Here is a 14,816-nt window from a genome sequence, read left to right as displayed (position 1 = left end):
CGGCAGTCAGAGTTTAGGGACCCCCATGGTTCAGGGGCGTGTCCCTGCCCAGCCAGGCTCATCACCCTTGGGGGGCCTGCCCTCCAGGAACTTAACGAGTGCTTTTTTGAACCTTGTTCTACTTCTGGCCTTCGCAACATCCCCCGGCAGCACGTTCCACGGGGTGACGGTCCAATGTGCACAGAACTAGTGTTTGGCACTGAGAACAACACTTCAGTCCGCAGCAGCAGCACCTCCCAGGGCCGGAAAGAGCTCTGCCATGGGAGCAGACAGGAAAAGCAAAATGCTGCTCCTTGGCTAGCGGAGGGTCGCACGGCAGCCCACCCCCGGCTCCTGTAGCCAGAGCAGCCAGGCTCTCGGGCAATAGCTGCTGGGGCGCCTCAGCCTCTGATCTCATTAACTGAGGTCAGTTAGCTCTGCAGCTACCCAGCACATCGGAGACTCCGGCCATCCTCTCTTCAGCTGAGTGCCCAAAAACGGAGACACCAGAAATCAGGGGTCACATCGCAATTCGCTCTTGCTCACTGAGCTGGGAGGGAACCCAGGAGTCCTGCCCCTCCCTTCACCATGGAACGGAGCCGGCAGGTCCTGGAAGGGGAGTTTAGGTACTTTGGGGACTGACAGGCATTACCTTTGATTTCCTAGCAGGGAGACTCAAAACGGAGAGAGGTGAATAGTGGCGTCCCCCAGGGGTCTGTGCTGGGACCGGTCCTATTCAACATATTTATAAATGGTTGGGAAAAAGGGATAAACAGGGAGGTGGTAAAATTTGCAGATGACACAAAACTGCTCCAAAGAGTTAAGTCCCAAGCAGACTGTGAAGAGCTACAAAAGGATCTTAATAAATTGGGTGATTGGGCAACAAAATGGCAGGTGAAATTCAATGTTGATAAATGCCAAGTAATGCACTTGGGAAAATACAATCCCAACTAAACATACAAAATGTTGGGAATCATTAAGAAAGGAACAGATAATAAGACAGAAAATGTCTTATTCCCTTTCTATAAATCCATAGTATGTCCACATCTGGAATACTGTCCACAGATGTGGTTGCCCCCCTCAAAAAAGAGACATTGGAATTGGAAAAGGTTCAGAAAAGGGCAACAAAAATGATTAAGGATATGGACCGTCTGCCATATGAGGAAAGATTAACGAGACTAGGACTTTTTAGCTTAGAAAAAAGACAATTAAGGGGAGATAGGATAGAGGGCTATAAAATCATGACTGGTGTGGAGAAAAAAGGCATTTTTTATTTACTCCTTCTCACAACACAAGAACTAGGGGACACCAAATGAAATTAATAGGCAGCAGGTTTAAAACGAACATCTGATGAAGCGGGTCTTTGCCCACGAAAGCTTATGCTCCAAAATATCTGTTAGTCTACAAGGTGCCACAAGACTTCTTGTTGTTCTCGAAGCTACAGACTAACACGGCTGCCTCTCTGATATAAATAGGAAATATTTTTTCACGCAACACAGTTAACCTGTGGAACTCCTTGCTGGAGAATGTTGTGAAGACCAAGACTATAACAGAGTTTAAAAGAGAACTAGATAAATCCACGGGGGACAGGTCGATCAATGGCTATGAGCCAGGATGGGCATGGACGGTGCCCCTGGCCTCTGTTTGCAAGGGCTGGAAATGGGCGACAGGGAATTGATCACCTGGCGTTGGCCACTGTCGGAAGAAAGGACACAGGGCTTGATGGGCCTATGGTCTGACCCAGTCTGGCCGTTCTTGTGTTCTTACGATTTGATAGATTTGTGATACAGCCAGCACAACCAGAAACCCGGCCATGACCCGGAACCCCACTGCACCAACAGTCCCACCACGCCACAGGCTGGGGCACAGCAGGTGGCCCAGGGGCTACCTGACGGGTGAAACGCGCCCCGCCCCCCACACACGCACACCCCTGGCTCCCCTCCTCTCTGCTGCTGGTAAAGCCCTGGTGAGTCCTGGGCGACAGGACCCCACCCCCAGCGAGGAGCAACTGGCACCTTACCAGCACATAACAACTCCTCTGGGGCGGGGAAGGAACGGAAGAGGGGGTGGCACAGCGGGACTGGGAGCCAGGCCAGCGACTAGCTCTGACAGGGCGCTTGGGCCAGGGCTCTGGGTCAGCCCCACTCTGACCCAGCCCCTCTGCGTGACCTGGGGCCAGCCGCTGTCCCTGGCGGGGTACAGGCACAGTGGGGGGACAGCAGTGCCCAGCCGCGCCACAGTGACATGAACAACCAGCAGAGGATGAAGCAGCTAAACGGTGCTCAGCCCCCACCACTTCAGAGAAGGGGGCGATGGAGCCCAGCGGGCATCGCCCGCCCCCTCACGAGGGGCCAGCCTGGTCACCCAAGGCTGGCCTGACACAGGAGCCTCACTTCCTTCCCGAGCGCTCAGCACTGAGGAAGGTAACCGGGCACCCGGGGCCTGGCGGGGGTGTCTGCTGGCTTTGGGAATGCTCCTAAGCCCCTTGGAACCGGGCTCGCTCAGCTGCACTTCCGCCGAGTCGCTGGGGGCCGGAACCTCCGTCAGCGTCGGCAGCTCCGCTGGGTCGGGGTCTGTCCGTGGTCCTGGCAGGCTGGACTTCCTAGAGGTCAGCAGCATTGTCCACCTTGGGACAGGCATCTGGAGGCTGAGCTCCTGGACCTGCCTTTTATACCTCCTGTCCCACCTCCTGCCACGCTCCGCCCACCTTGGCTCAAGGAGGGGTTGGTGGTTTCGCTCCGCTAGGTGGGGAACAGATGCCGACAGCCCCCAAACCGCCAAGGCGACTGACAAGCCCACTGGGGACCTCGGCGAGGCACCAGGGCTGGCTGGGCCACAGAACCAGCCCTCCCTTCGCCGCCCCAAAAGGCAGGGGAGTCGCTAGTTTTTAAACGCTGCTTAATGCTCTCAGGAGATCTGCCTTCAAGCACCAGCAAGAGCAGGGGTCTGGGCTCTGCTGTGCTTGCCCCAGCCCAAGCCTGCACCCAAGGCAGAACGAGGAAGGCCAGGGAGAGGACTGGTTTCTGCTGAACACGGGCGTTATCGTCTGGGTGCCAAAGGCACTGTCCCCATGATTCTCATGCCCTGACCTTCCCAGCACTGCCTCCCCAATCTACTATGTGCCCCTCTGCCCCCAGTGTCCTCCCAGCAGAGCTAGTACCTCCTGACCCCCCCACACTGCCCCCAATCCAGTATGCACCCCCTGCCCCCAGTGTCCCCACAGATCTAGTACCCCCTGGCCTCCCAGCACTGCCCCTATCTAGTATACACCCCCCGCCCCCAGTGTCCCCCCAGCAGATCTAATATAGACCCCACTGCCCCACTGTAACCTAGTACCCCCTGACCCCCTCCCCCAGCAGACCTAGTACAGACCCCCTGGCCTGAGACAGCAGTCGTGGTGTCAGCAAACCAGGGAACGTGCCAGCTATGAGTGGCCACCACAGCCTCCCAGGGCAGGACACGGGATCAGGCGAGGCCCACAAGTCTCACAAGCCATGACAGAGCTTCCCCCCGCTGAACTGACCTCTCTCTGGGTCATTTTTGCTGCAAGTCGCAAAGGGCTGGTGCCCAGCCAATGGGAGCTGCTGGGGCGGTGCCTGTGGCAAGAGCAGCGTGCGGAGTCTCCTGAGTCCTTACGGCCACCGCCTGGGCGCTGGACCTGCTGTCTGCTTCTGGGTGCAGTGCAGTGCCACATCAGGCAGGGACTTGCCAGCACCACTGAGCAGGAGCTGCCCAAGGTAAGACTGCACCCCAACCTCTGCCCCAGCCCTCCAAACCTGGAGTCTCCCCTGCACCCCAAATCCCTCCTCTCCAGCCCCACCCCAGAGCCTGCACCACCAGTCTGAGCCCTCTTCACCCTGCACCCCGAGCCCGGCCCAGCCCTGCAAATACAGCAAGTGAGAAAGAACTGCACTAAGCCGAGGCGAGCCGGGGCGGGGCAATGGGGAAGGAGCGGGGCAAGGATGTTTGGCCCTGTGCAGTTAGAAAGCTGGCAGCCCCATCCAGGACCACTCCTTCCGAGGAAGCACATTTAGCCTTCCACAGCGCGGAGCCAAGAGAGGGATCTCCTTCCCTTGAAGAGCCTCCAACCTCCTGCCCCGAGGGTGGCTCTCAGGCGGGGTGCCTGACCAAGGCCTGTGAGGGAAAGGGAAGGGGACTCAAGAGACACCCAGGGGAGCTTCTCTCCCATGCTCCCAGGGGAATAAAAGGGACCCTGGACAGACTGAGAAGGAAGCAGAGCACATTCTGGATCCTCCTCGACAGCTGCAGCAGTATTAGGGCTCTTATCTAAGGTCAGAGCATGAGCCTACCTAGAAGGCAGGAGACCACATCGTAGTTCAGACACCCAGCACAAGCTAACCACACAGGCCCAACACCAGTGTTCTCAGGGCAGCCACGGCACCGGAGGAACACTGCGTTTATGGGAGGCTCCCAAAGCCCAGCATCTGAGCCAGCGAACAACCAGGTACCAGCATGTGATAGGACGGGGCTTCTGAGCACAGCTAGAGAAATCAATCCAGGGTCCCTGTGCTTAAAATCCGGGCCACTCACAGCCCCAGGCTGGGATCTCCTTCTCACTAAGGCAAATCCAGCCAGCCCCCACAGCACCTCTGCCAGCCCCACTGGCCAGCCAGAGCCACGCAAGCAAACCCACAGACCTCCCAGCTGCCGTACCAGCCCAGACCGACAACCCCCAACTAAGGTGAGTGGTTATTAAACCAGTTTCACCCAACACCACACAGATTCTTCTAGACCCCAAAGGGTCCAGCCCCAGCCCCCAGTCAATATATACATGGATCTTATCCAAACAACACGCTCACCAATTCTCTAGATCTAAGTATGTAAAGATTTATTAATAAAAAAGAAAGACCAGGGTTAGAGAGGAGAACTGCTAAAGAAATAGTTTACACGCATCAGCCATAGCTACGGATACAGGCCAGCCATGTTATTTGCTGATTCTTGGAAGTCTCTAAAAGTTCATTTCAGGTTACATATTCAGTCACTGGAGCATTGTAGATCCGTCCCGCTCGGATCCACGTACTGAGACATGGACCCTTGGAGACCACGAAACAAAAGAGCCAAGCTGGACACTGCTAAATCCACATCATCCCTTTGAGGGCTGGGCCCCCAGTCCAGACAGGCTTAACTCATGAGGACTGAAGCACAAAGAATGTCCCTGCCAGGGCCCATCTTATGGCTTTTCATATGCAGAGGAAAAATTCCCTTCTTCTCCATAGGCCTTGGCTTAGCACCTGACCAGGTGGGTCACTGTCCTGTGTCTCCATTCACTGCAGTCCCAGTAGGAAAACCCCAACATCACAAACTGGGTGTTGGCCATCTGAGCCTTTGCTCTGTCTATTATCCTGGCTGGGGTGGAGCCCCACCTCCCTTTGCGGACCTCAGCACTGAGACGTTTCTAAAACCTGTCACTTTACATACAAGCGTGATACAGACATATAAGCAGCGTACATCGATTCAGGGCATCGCTAGCTTTCCTGAGACACTTTTCATGGTGCCCCAGCACTATATTTGGGGCCAAGAGCCACATTGGGCATTAAAATGGCTTCCAGGCCCATATAAAAAGCCAGTCGCGTGACACAGCGCATGTGCTGGGGGGCAGGAGGGATGTGCTTATATCTTAGGGGGACCATGCACGTTTCCCTATGTGAAATGCAGCACACCTGGTAAAACTGCTTGGAGTTAAGCGAGTTCAGTGGCAATCCATTATCTAGGCATTACAAACATTCAATATAACACGAAGTTGCCTCAGCCTGGATCTGAACCATACATACACTGCCTTATTGTACCAAAACCAGACAACAATTAAAACAATACCTACAGTTAAGTGGCTATTGCTCTATAGAAGTGCCCGCATTGTCCCATGGCAAATACGGGACATTGGAGCCATTGTCCCATGTCAGGGCTCCTGAGTGATGGGGGCTGCTGCCCCACGGTGTGGCACCGCGGATGGTGGCTCTGCAGCCTTCCGGAGGGGGACACCAGGGAACGGGGCAGCCACCCCACATCAGGACTCACCCGCAGCAGGTGCTGCTGCCCAGAAGTGCCAGGCGCCAGGAACTGCAGCTGGCCCAATGAGGAGCTCCCCTGCAGTGGCAGCTGCCTCCCTGAGGCACGCGGTGCCAGGCAACGAGGCAGCTACCCCAAAGCCATGCCAGGGAATGGGGCAGCCACCCTGCGGAGGAGCTCCCTGGCAGCAGGATCTGACACCCTGAGGCACAGGGCACTGGGGAACTGAGCAGCTGCCCCACAGTGGGGCCCAAGACGCAGGGTGCTGGGGGACAGGAGCCTTGCAAAATACGGGACAATTTGCCCATATTCTTAAAAAAGTCAGGGCACCTGTGAGACAGCTTAAATATGGGACCGTCCCGGGAAAAACGGGATGGATGATCACCCTACTTCTGCAGCCTTCCCTCAACCACGCTGCGCAACCACGGCTTTCCGATTAACCCTCGCCTGCCGCTGTGCGCTGCAGCTTTCAGCCCCGTTCACAAATCGACCCAAAGCTACTGCAACACTTTCGGCATTAAACCTTCTGAGGAGAATGTTTGATTCCCGCGCTCTTTGAAGACGACGCAGGAGGGGCGATGCTGAGGGAAAGCTTGCCTTCCCTGGCAGAATGCACTGGCCGGATCAGATGCCAGTCTTACTGTGTTGGTGTTGGGCACCCAGGACAGACACATGGGGTGGGTTGGGGTGGGTTACAAATAGCCAGAGGGACTCCCATGGCTCGTCTGCTGATCAGAGTCCAGAAGAAAGAAAGAAAGAAAGACTCTCATGTGGTAATACGTTCAGCGAGGGTTGACCATTGAGATCCAGGGATCAGCGTGCTGGGATGATATCCCTGGGTAGCACAAATGCTCTCTCTTTCTCTCTCTCTCTCTGTCTTGGAGTAGCCTGGGACAGCCCCCGGTCTGGGCTGTCAGCCTTTCTCTGTATGTAATGCAAGCCTTGCACACCAGCCAGGCAATTCAATCCATCGCTCACACCCACCCAGTCCACTCCAGGGGCCTCTCTCTGCAGATCCCTGCCCAGAAATAGCCCGCAGGCAGCGTGCGCGTGGTTACTGGGTTCGGGCAGCCTGTGAATGCCGCCTGCTCGCATACCTGGCCCATGACAGGCACCTGTGGAGTGAATCTGTTTCTAGTTTGGCCAGTTCCTGCACTCGAAACCAGCGAGTGATTGTGCAATTCGCAAACAGAAAGGTCAGCAGGGTGCCCTTCCGCGGCTGTGCAGAGCTGGTCCTGGCTGCTCTGGCCCTGGGGCTTGGCTTTGTAATAGTGCTCTGCCGACACACCCACACACTCCCACCCCGCCTGCAGCCTCACCGCAAAGACCTTCCCCCACCTCCCGCTCTACCTCGGCTGCGTATAAGAACAGCATTGCAAAGTTAGCACAAAATCCACAGCCTGCCCCGGAAGCCAAGCTCCCACAGTGAAAGGCAATGGGGTGGGAGAGGTCCCCCTCCTTTACAAACAGGGATTACTCTAATACGCTCGAGGGTAGCAGGGTTAGCCTGTAGCTTCACAAAACACAAGCAGTTCTGCAGCACCTTAGAAACGAACACATTTATTTAGTAGGTGATGAGCTTTCACGGAATCATAGAACACTAGGACAGGAAGGGACCTTGAGAGGTCATTGACTCCTGTCCTCACCGCAGGGCCAGGCACCATCTAGACCATCCCTGAGAGGTGTCTGTCTAACAGGCTCTTAAATAGCTCCAGGGATGGAGATTCCACAACCTCCCCAGGCAATTTATTCCAGTGTTTGACCACCCTGACAGGTAGGAACTTCTTCCTAATATCCAACCGAAACCTCCCTGGCTGCAGGTTAGGCCCATTGCTGCTGGTCCTGGCCTCCCTGCTCCTTGTAACAACCTTCTAGGTATGGGTAAAGTATCGGAGGGGTAGCCGAGTTAGTCTGGATCTGTAACAGCAACGAAGGGTCCTGTGGCACCTTACAGACTAACAGAAAAGTTTTGAGCATGAGCTTTCGTGAGCACAGACTCACTTCATCAGACCAGCATCTGATGAAGTGAGTCTGTGCTCACGAAAGCTCATGCTCAAAACTTTTCTGTTAGTCTATAAGGTGCCACAGGACCCTTCGTTGCTGTTACTAGGTATGGGTAGACACCAGAACTCGGTTCCAGACCCTACTCCTGCTCCTTGGGTTCATCATATTTCTGCTGCCATCAGGATTGGGGCCCTGGCGCTCTGATTGCCAGAATTTGAGTCAAGGCTGAAAGGACAGCTACACAATGGAAAAGGCCTCTGAAGGTTTCCCTAGTCTCTCCCTGTTCTAGCTCCAAAGGAATTATTTTGGGGCAACTTCTGGTCTCTGTTACAGAGGGGTCTAGACTAGACGAGCACAGGGGTTCTTTTGGCCCTGGGACCTAGGAAGGGACACAGCTGTGTGGTGCAGATCTCACACCTGCGCACTAAGACATGGGTCCAGGGGACATGGCAAGGGCCACACAGCAGCACACACAGGTGTATACGGCGCAGCACAGGGGCGTGTGAAAAGGGAAAGGCGAGGGCCCCGACTCCATATTTGCCACTGGAGACCTGCCCCTTCCCCACGTTCTGCCAGGCAGCCTGACCAGGAGCAGGACGATCAGCCTGCCGGCTGCTGGCGCACCTCCTGCCTCCTGCCACCAGCTCAGCGCAGGGTATCAGTGTGCCCCTCGTGAGCTGTGAGGACAGCCGCGGTTGCGTCTGAGACAAAGGAGGCTGGATTCGGTTCAGGAGCCCCTTCCCCTCGCCTCTCTGCTAACCTGCCCACAGCTGGGTGCACGCGGTAAACAGACACCTGCAGTCATCTCCTGGCCTGCCCCTTCCCAGCTCTCAGGCTACATTAAGTGACATCTGCCTCCCCACGCCTGGGAGCCGAGCCCTCACTTCGCTCCGCTGGTGCCCAGGTCAGTGGCTTTCCACTGAACCCCCTCCTACAGCCCCACCCCAGCCGCAGCCTCTGGGCACCGACAGACCTGGGTGCCTCCAACACCAGCCGTTCAGCTACAAACCTGTTGGGTGCTCAGCACACAGTGCAGGGCAGCCCTGGCCAGGCGTGACTTGGAGAGCCAAGTACACCTGGTGTTGCTCCCCCGGCTGCCATCTGCAGGGGTCTGTCAAGCAACCAGACTCCCTTATCTGCCCCCTCCATCTCCTTATCTGCGGCATCTCCCACGCACAGCCCTGCTCCATGGCCTCTAGATAAATAAGGCAGTGCATGGCAGCTCCCGCCTGACTCTACTTCCTTTTTCCACAGGGCACGTGTCCTCGCAGGGTTCTGCAGGTGAGCAGCGGCCGTGCTGGGGACAAGCCCTCCGAGGGCAGGACAGCCAGCAGGAGCCGGCCGCGACACCGCCCACATCTCTCCTCACCCCCGGGCCCGATCCCGCAGCCGCCACTCAGGTACGTAATCCTCCCTGAAGCACTCAGCCCGCTCTGCAACCTGCTGCCGTCTGGCCACCCACACAGGCAGGGCCGGCCCCAGACCTATCAGCCCCGGGGAGGGCAGCAGCTTCGGCACTCCTGCCTCCACGGGTGCAACGTTCAAAGGCGGCTTTTTGTGCGGCGTTGGCGTTCATTGCACAACCCTGAGGCCAATCTGTGGGCTCTCAGGGCCCCCCCCCGGTCGCCCTTCTCTCCGTACTGCAAGCTCAGGGGTTTGCCCACAGTTGTAACCACTTGCCTGAGCCAGGAGCCCTGGGAGGGCTGCAGCTTTGCCCTGGCTGCACAGCCAGTGGCAGGTAACAGACATGCTAATTCTGTATTCCCCCAGAAGTTAACAGCGGCGGCCGCGTGCGGAATCAAAGCACTGGCTCTGTCCCGCCTGGAGAACAATAGGCCTAAGGACAATTCGCCCAGAACAGGCGCTGCTGAACAAGCCAGAGGGTTTGCAGTGCTCCTGGTGGGCTAAGCCAGGGGCGTTTGGGGCTGAAGACAGCAGCGCACAGCGCAGGAGGGCTCTGACCCTGGAGCGCTTGCACCAGGAGGAAGGCCTCCTTGGGCAGGGGTGAGTTACAGGGACCAGCCCCGAGTCGTCTAACCAGCTGGATGGCCGAGGTCTCCAGTGGGCAAAGCTCCTGTCACTACCCGCCCATGTGAACCGCAGGGGAACAGGAACCACCTCTGCATGCGGCGAGACCCTGCGGACTCAGGCAGCCAGCTTATTCCTCCAGCCTTACACCGCCAAACAAGTCCCCAGCCACCCCTTTCCATGACAGTCAGTCGGAGGGGGCTGGTCCACAACCCCTGCCCACCCCAGCGAAGGGCCCCTGCCTGGGGCATGGTGGGGGGAACTTCCCTCTGCAGTGGGCTGCCCCCACACCTGCAGGGCAGCGGGAGGAGGTGAGTGGTGGAGGAAGGAAGAGGCAGCGGTGGTGTGTCACTGCTGGGGCAGGTCCTGGGGCATGGCGGCGGGATACCCAGGGGCAGGAGGGCTACTGGAGGGTACACCCCCGAGGATCTGGGTAGAATGGGCTAGCTGGGGAGGCTGAGGGAGGGCTGTGCCATGCACTCTGGGGCTGTTTGGAGGTTGGCTTTAGGGCAGACAGGAGAGGGCTGGTGGTGTTGGATACTGGGGTGGATGGTGCCGTGGGGATCCAGCAGGAGCAGGGGAGGGGCACTGCTAAGGGACGGGGGAAGTTACTGGTGGGGGGGAGAATCAGGGCAGCCTGAGGGACATGGGGAGAACTCTCGAGATGAGGGGAGGTAGTGGCAGGGGGCAGGGTGAGGGCATGGAAGCAGGCTGGGGGATGTGGAGCTAGCTGCCGGGGGGAAGGGGACACAGGGACAGCTGTTGTGATGCAGAGAACTGGAGGTGAGGCCGGGGGCATGGGGCTCCCAGGGCAAGGTTGTTGGGGTGGGGCTCCCAGGGCAGGAGGGTGTCTGGAGGTACAGGAACAGCTGTTGAGGTGCAGGGAACTGGGGTGAGTCTGGGGGTGCTAGATCCCGTGGGAAGGCTGTTCAGGGTGGGGTACAGATACTAGTGTACTGGAACAGTTATTGAGGTGCAGGGAATTAGGGTGAGGCTGGGGGTGCTGGATCCCAGGGGGAAGGCTATTCTGGGGGGGTGCTGGAACAGCTATTGGGGTGCAGGAACCTGGGGGGCACTGTCTCCCAAGGAAGCCTGTTCAGAGCAGGTTGTTAATATGGGGTCTGGGAAAAGATACAGGGGTGCAGGGCATTGGGAGGAGGGGGTGCTGGCCTCCAGAGGAAGGCTGTTGGGGTGGGGTGCTGGGACGGGGAGACACAGGGACAGTTGTTGAGAGGGGGGTGCTGGGCCAGGAGGGGTGGGGGACCACTACTGGGGTGGGTGTAACGGGGAGAGTGGGGAACGCTGGCTCCTGGGGGGGATTTTCTGTGGTGTACTGAGACATGACAGGGGAGCAGCCATTGGGGGTGGGAGTTGGGGGCTCTGGCTTCGGGGGACTGTTCGGGGGGGTACCAAGATGAGGGTGAGGGAACAGCCGTTGGGGGCAGGACCCGGAGGGCACCACAGGGGGGCTGTTGGGGGGTACTGAGACGGGGGTGAGGGAACAGCCGTTGGGTGTGGGACTCGGGGGGCGCTGCGGGGGGCTGTTGGGGGGTACCGAGACGGGGGTGAGGGAACAGCCATTGGGGGCAGGACTTGGGGGGTACCGAGACGGGGTGAGGGAACAGCCGTTGGGTGTGGGATGCGGGGGGCTGTTGGGGGGTTCTGAGAGGGGGGTGAGGGAACAGCCCTTGGGTGTGGGACTCGGGGGTCGCCGCGGGGGGCTGTTGGGGGGTACCGAGACAGGGGTGAGGGAACAGCCGTTGGGGGCAGGACTTGGGGGGTACCGAGACGGGGGTGAGGGAACAGCCCTTGGGGGCGGGACTCGGGGGGCGCCGCGGGGGGCTCTTACCTGCTTGAACTGCTCCTCGTAGGTCCACTCGTGGGGCTGGGGCTGGGGCTGGGGCTGGGGCGGGCTCGGCGAGCGGGCGGGCTCCGGGTACCGGGCCGCCCGCGCCTCTTCCCGCGGCGCGTCCTCCGCCCGCGGGCGCTGCGGGGCGCCGGGCCCCGGCGGGGAGCTGCCCGGGCGGCCCCGGGGGCCCAGACCGCAGCGCGCCAGCGGCAGGACGCGGCCGCCCCCCGCCGAGCGCGGCTGCCCCGGGCCCGGCTCCGGCCACTCCTCGCCCCGGGCCAGCCGCGCCGCCTGCTGCCGCTGCAGCGTCTCCATCACCGCCTCCAGCCGGAGCCCGCCGCCGCCCGGGGCCGGGCCGGGGAGCGCAGCCTGCGGGAGACAGGGCGGTGAGCGGGGCCGGGTCGGCGCGTCCCCCTCGCTCCCCGCCGGGGCGCGGCTCTCGCGGAACTTCGCCGCCGGCTCCAGCTCTGCCCCCGGGCGGAAAGTTTGCAGCCGGAGCCCCCCACCCCCACAGCATCCCGGGCGGGGACCCCAGGGCAGGGAGCGGCAGCACTTACACGGGCAGGGGCCGGGGCGCGGGGACCCCGGCCGGGGGAGTCAGGGAGGGGCCACGTGCACCCCCGGCTCTGCACCGAACACCACACCCGGCCGGGGGGCTCCAGGGAGGGGCCACGTGCACCCCCCGGCTCTGCACCGAACACCACACCCGGCCGGGGGGGGCAGGGGGGGGCCACGTGCACCCCCGGCTCTGCACCGAACACCACACCCGGCCGGGGGGGGCCAGGGGGGGGCCACGTGCACCCCCGGCTCTGCACCGAACACCACACCCGGCCGGGCGGGGGTCAGGGCGTTTGACCTGGTGTCGCCACCCCGCAAAAGCCCAGCGACGCCCCCGCCCGGGGGCGTTGTGTGAGAAGCCGTGAAAATGCCCCCGGCCCCGGGGGACGCGCTCACCAAAGCCGCCGGCGTGTTCTCAACCATGCGCCTCTTCTCCCGCGGCCGCGGGGCCCGAGCTGGGGAGGCCCGAGCGCGAGGGCCCCGGGCTGGGGGGCTGGGGGTCACCCCTCCGGCGCTGCGCTGCCCTGCCGCCCCCGGCCGGCATGGAGAGCGCTGCTCAGCCGGGCAGGGGTCTCCCCTTCATGCTGCCGCGTGGCCAGGCGATCCGAGGGTGGAGGGCTCCCCCCGCCTTGTGCAACAAGTGGCCGGCAGATCAGCCTGGCTGCTCCCCATTTGCTAACCGCCCATCGAGGGAGTGATGAATGCAGAGGGCAGGGTTTGCTGACAGCCACCGGGGGAAGCTGCTGGGAGATCACACAGGAGGGGAAATCGTGCCCAGGGAGGGTGTGCAGCTCACCTGCTTCTGGGCTCCACTCCGGGCGCCACTAGCCTAGGGCCGAGACACGTGCGCGTGCAATCACACACGTGCATTGTCACCCTCGTGCAGCGTGAACAGGGAGCAGGCTGGGGTGCTGATTAGAAACACCCTCTGCGCCTGTGTGCTGCCTTTCCAGGGCCATCCATACAAGGCCCCTGTAAAGGGGCTTTCTGACTTAGACAGCCCACGAGTGTGCAAGAACTGGTGTGGAAGAACATGTGCACACGTGCGTGCAGGTTATTGAAACGGCTCCCTGATGACAAGTGCATTGAGCCGGAGCACTGTTCCAGTGGAGGGCTGAGATACTCATCTGCGAGCCCCAGGGTTGCCAGTCAGCCGGGAAATGGCTGCAATTCACACAAAGCCTTGGGGTGAGTCCTCCTGCCATTGGCACAGGCAGCAGAAGGGCCCCCGGCACTGTGAGATCAAAGACGCTTCCTCTGGTTGGCAGAGCCTACGTGTGAGGGGCAGCAGGTGGAGAAGTGAACAGCTGGGGGTAGCCAGGAACAGGTCCAGCTCCTGAGTCGGAGAGGGAACCATGGCAGATCACACAAGCCAGCTCCCAGCTGTTCCAACCCCACAAAGCCAGGAAACTCACACTGCGACATCCGCTTTGTCCTTAACCTGGCCCTAAAGGTCACTGCTTGCTGGGCAGAGGGCTGCAGGATGTTTTGAGGGGGTTTTCCTGTGAGGGACCCTTCTCTCTCTCGCACACGCATGCACTTTTTACACTCCTGTGAATTTACGTGTCTCACACAGCTTGGAAGAATCCGACTTCGCTAGCTGCCGGTCTGCCATTGGCACATGGTCCCCGCTGCCGTACCAGGGTGCGACTGCCAAGAGCTGCAGACGGCACCTACGTTTCTCCTGAAGGCAGGGCCATGTCGGCCCTGATGGAGAAAGAGAAAGGACATGTTGCTCTGGCACCAGCTGTGCAGCTATGTATCCTGCTCCTTTTGCGGTTGCAGCAGATTTTAATGTACCTGCGCACGCGCACACACACACACACAAAAGAAATAGGGCTGGGGAATCTTGCCGCCTTAGGTCATCTATTTGGTTCTCTCCGATGCAGGAGACCGAAGTGCATAACATGGTCTCAGATCCTGCAGTATGCATAAGGGTGCCACGCGTTGGCTTGTCTAGCCCCTTTCCTGTGAAGATATGGGGAGCCAAAGCAATAATCATCATCAAATGGGTAAACTGAGGCTCAGAGGTGACGTGACTCACCCAAGGGGGGACGTGGCCCTAGCGTACAAGCCTGCTGAAATCAAATACCAATATGATGGGACTCGTGACAACCTAGAACCAGAGCTCAGGGTTCCTGTGCCCTCGTCTGTTGCTCTACCCACTGGTTCGCACTGTCTTTGCTGCACCTGGAGTGTTACGCAGTCAGCCACAGAAGACGCAGGCAGCTCTGGGAAGTGCACAGGGAAGGGTAAGGAGCCGTGCTTCCACCCAGCCCCCTTTGGGGTGGGTCCCTCCGAGAGAAGAGGGGCCAGGGTGAACTGCTGGGCTCTCGGAAGTCTCTCACTGGGTGGCAGCTTTCCCTGGAAA

General features: G+C 59.7%; 1 protein-coding gene across 3 annotated transcripts in view; it reads right to left on the bottom strand.

Annotated features, from left to right (window-relative positions):
- The window catches only part of ARID3C (AT-rich interaction domain 3C), a 104,730-nt gene extending 91,146 nt beyond the window's left edge, over window positions 1–13,584 (bottom strand). For 2 of the 3 annotated variants that reach the window (XM_074995861.1, XM_074995862.1), the window contains exons 1-2: window positions 12,842–13,216; window positions 11,888–12,256 (exon numbers count right to left, since the gene is read on the bottom strand). In XM_074995861.1, coding sequence (XP_074851962.1) covers window positions 11,888–12,256; window positions 12,842–12,868 — 396 coding nt within the window. In that variant the 5' untranslated portion in view covers window positions 12,869–13,216. Of the gene's footprint in view, window positions 1–11,887; window positions 12,257–12,841; window positions 13,217–13,241 lie in introns of those variants that run through there. The other variant, XM_074995863.1, reaches the window with a different exon arrangement.
- Window positions 13,585–14,816: the final 1,232 nt, after the last annotated feature.

The sequence above is a fragment of the Carettochelys insculpta genome, chromosome 5 (assembly GCF_033958435.1).
Source record: "Carettochelys insculpta isolate YL-2023 chromosome 5, ASM3395843v1, whole genome shotgun sequence".
In the NCBI taxonomy this organism is placed as follows: domain Eukaryota; kingdom Metazoa; phylum Chordata; order Testudines; family Carettochelyidae; genus Carettochelys; species Carettochelys insculpta.
The sequence above is the reverse complement of the archived record's forward strand: the minus strand, read 5'-3'. Positions and strand labels throughout refer to the sequence as shown.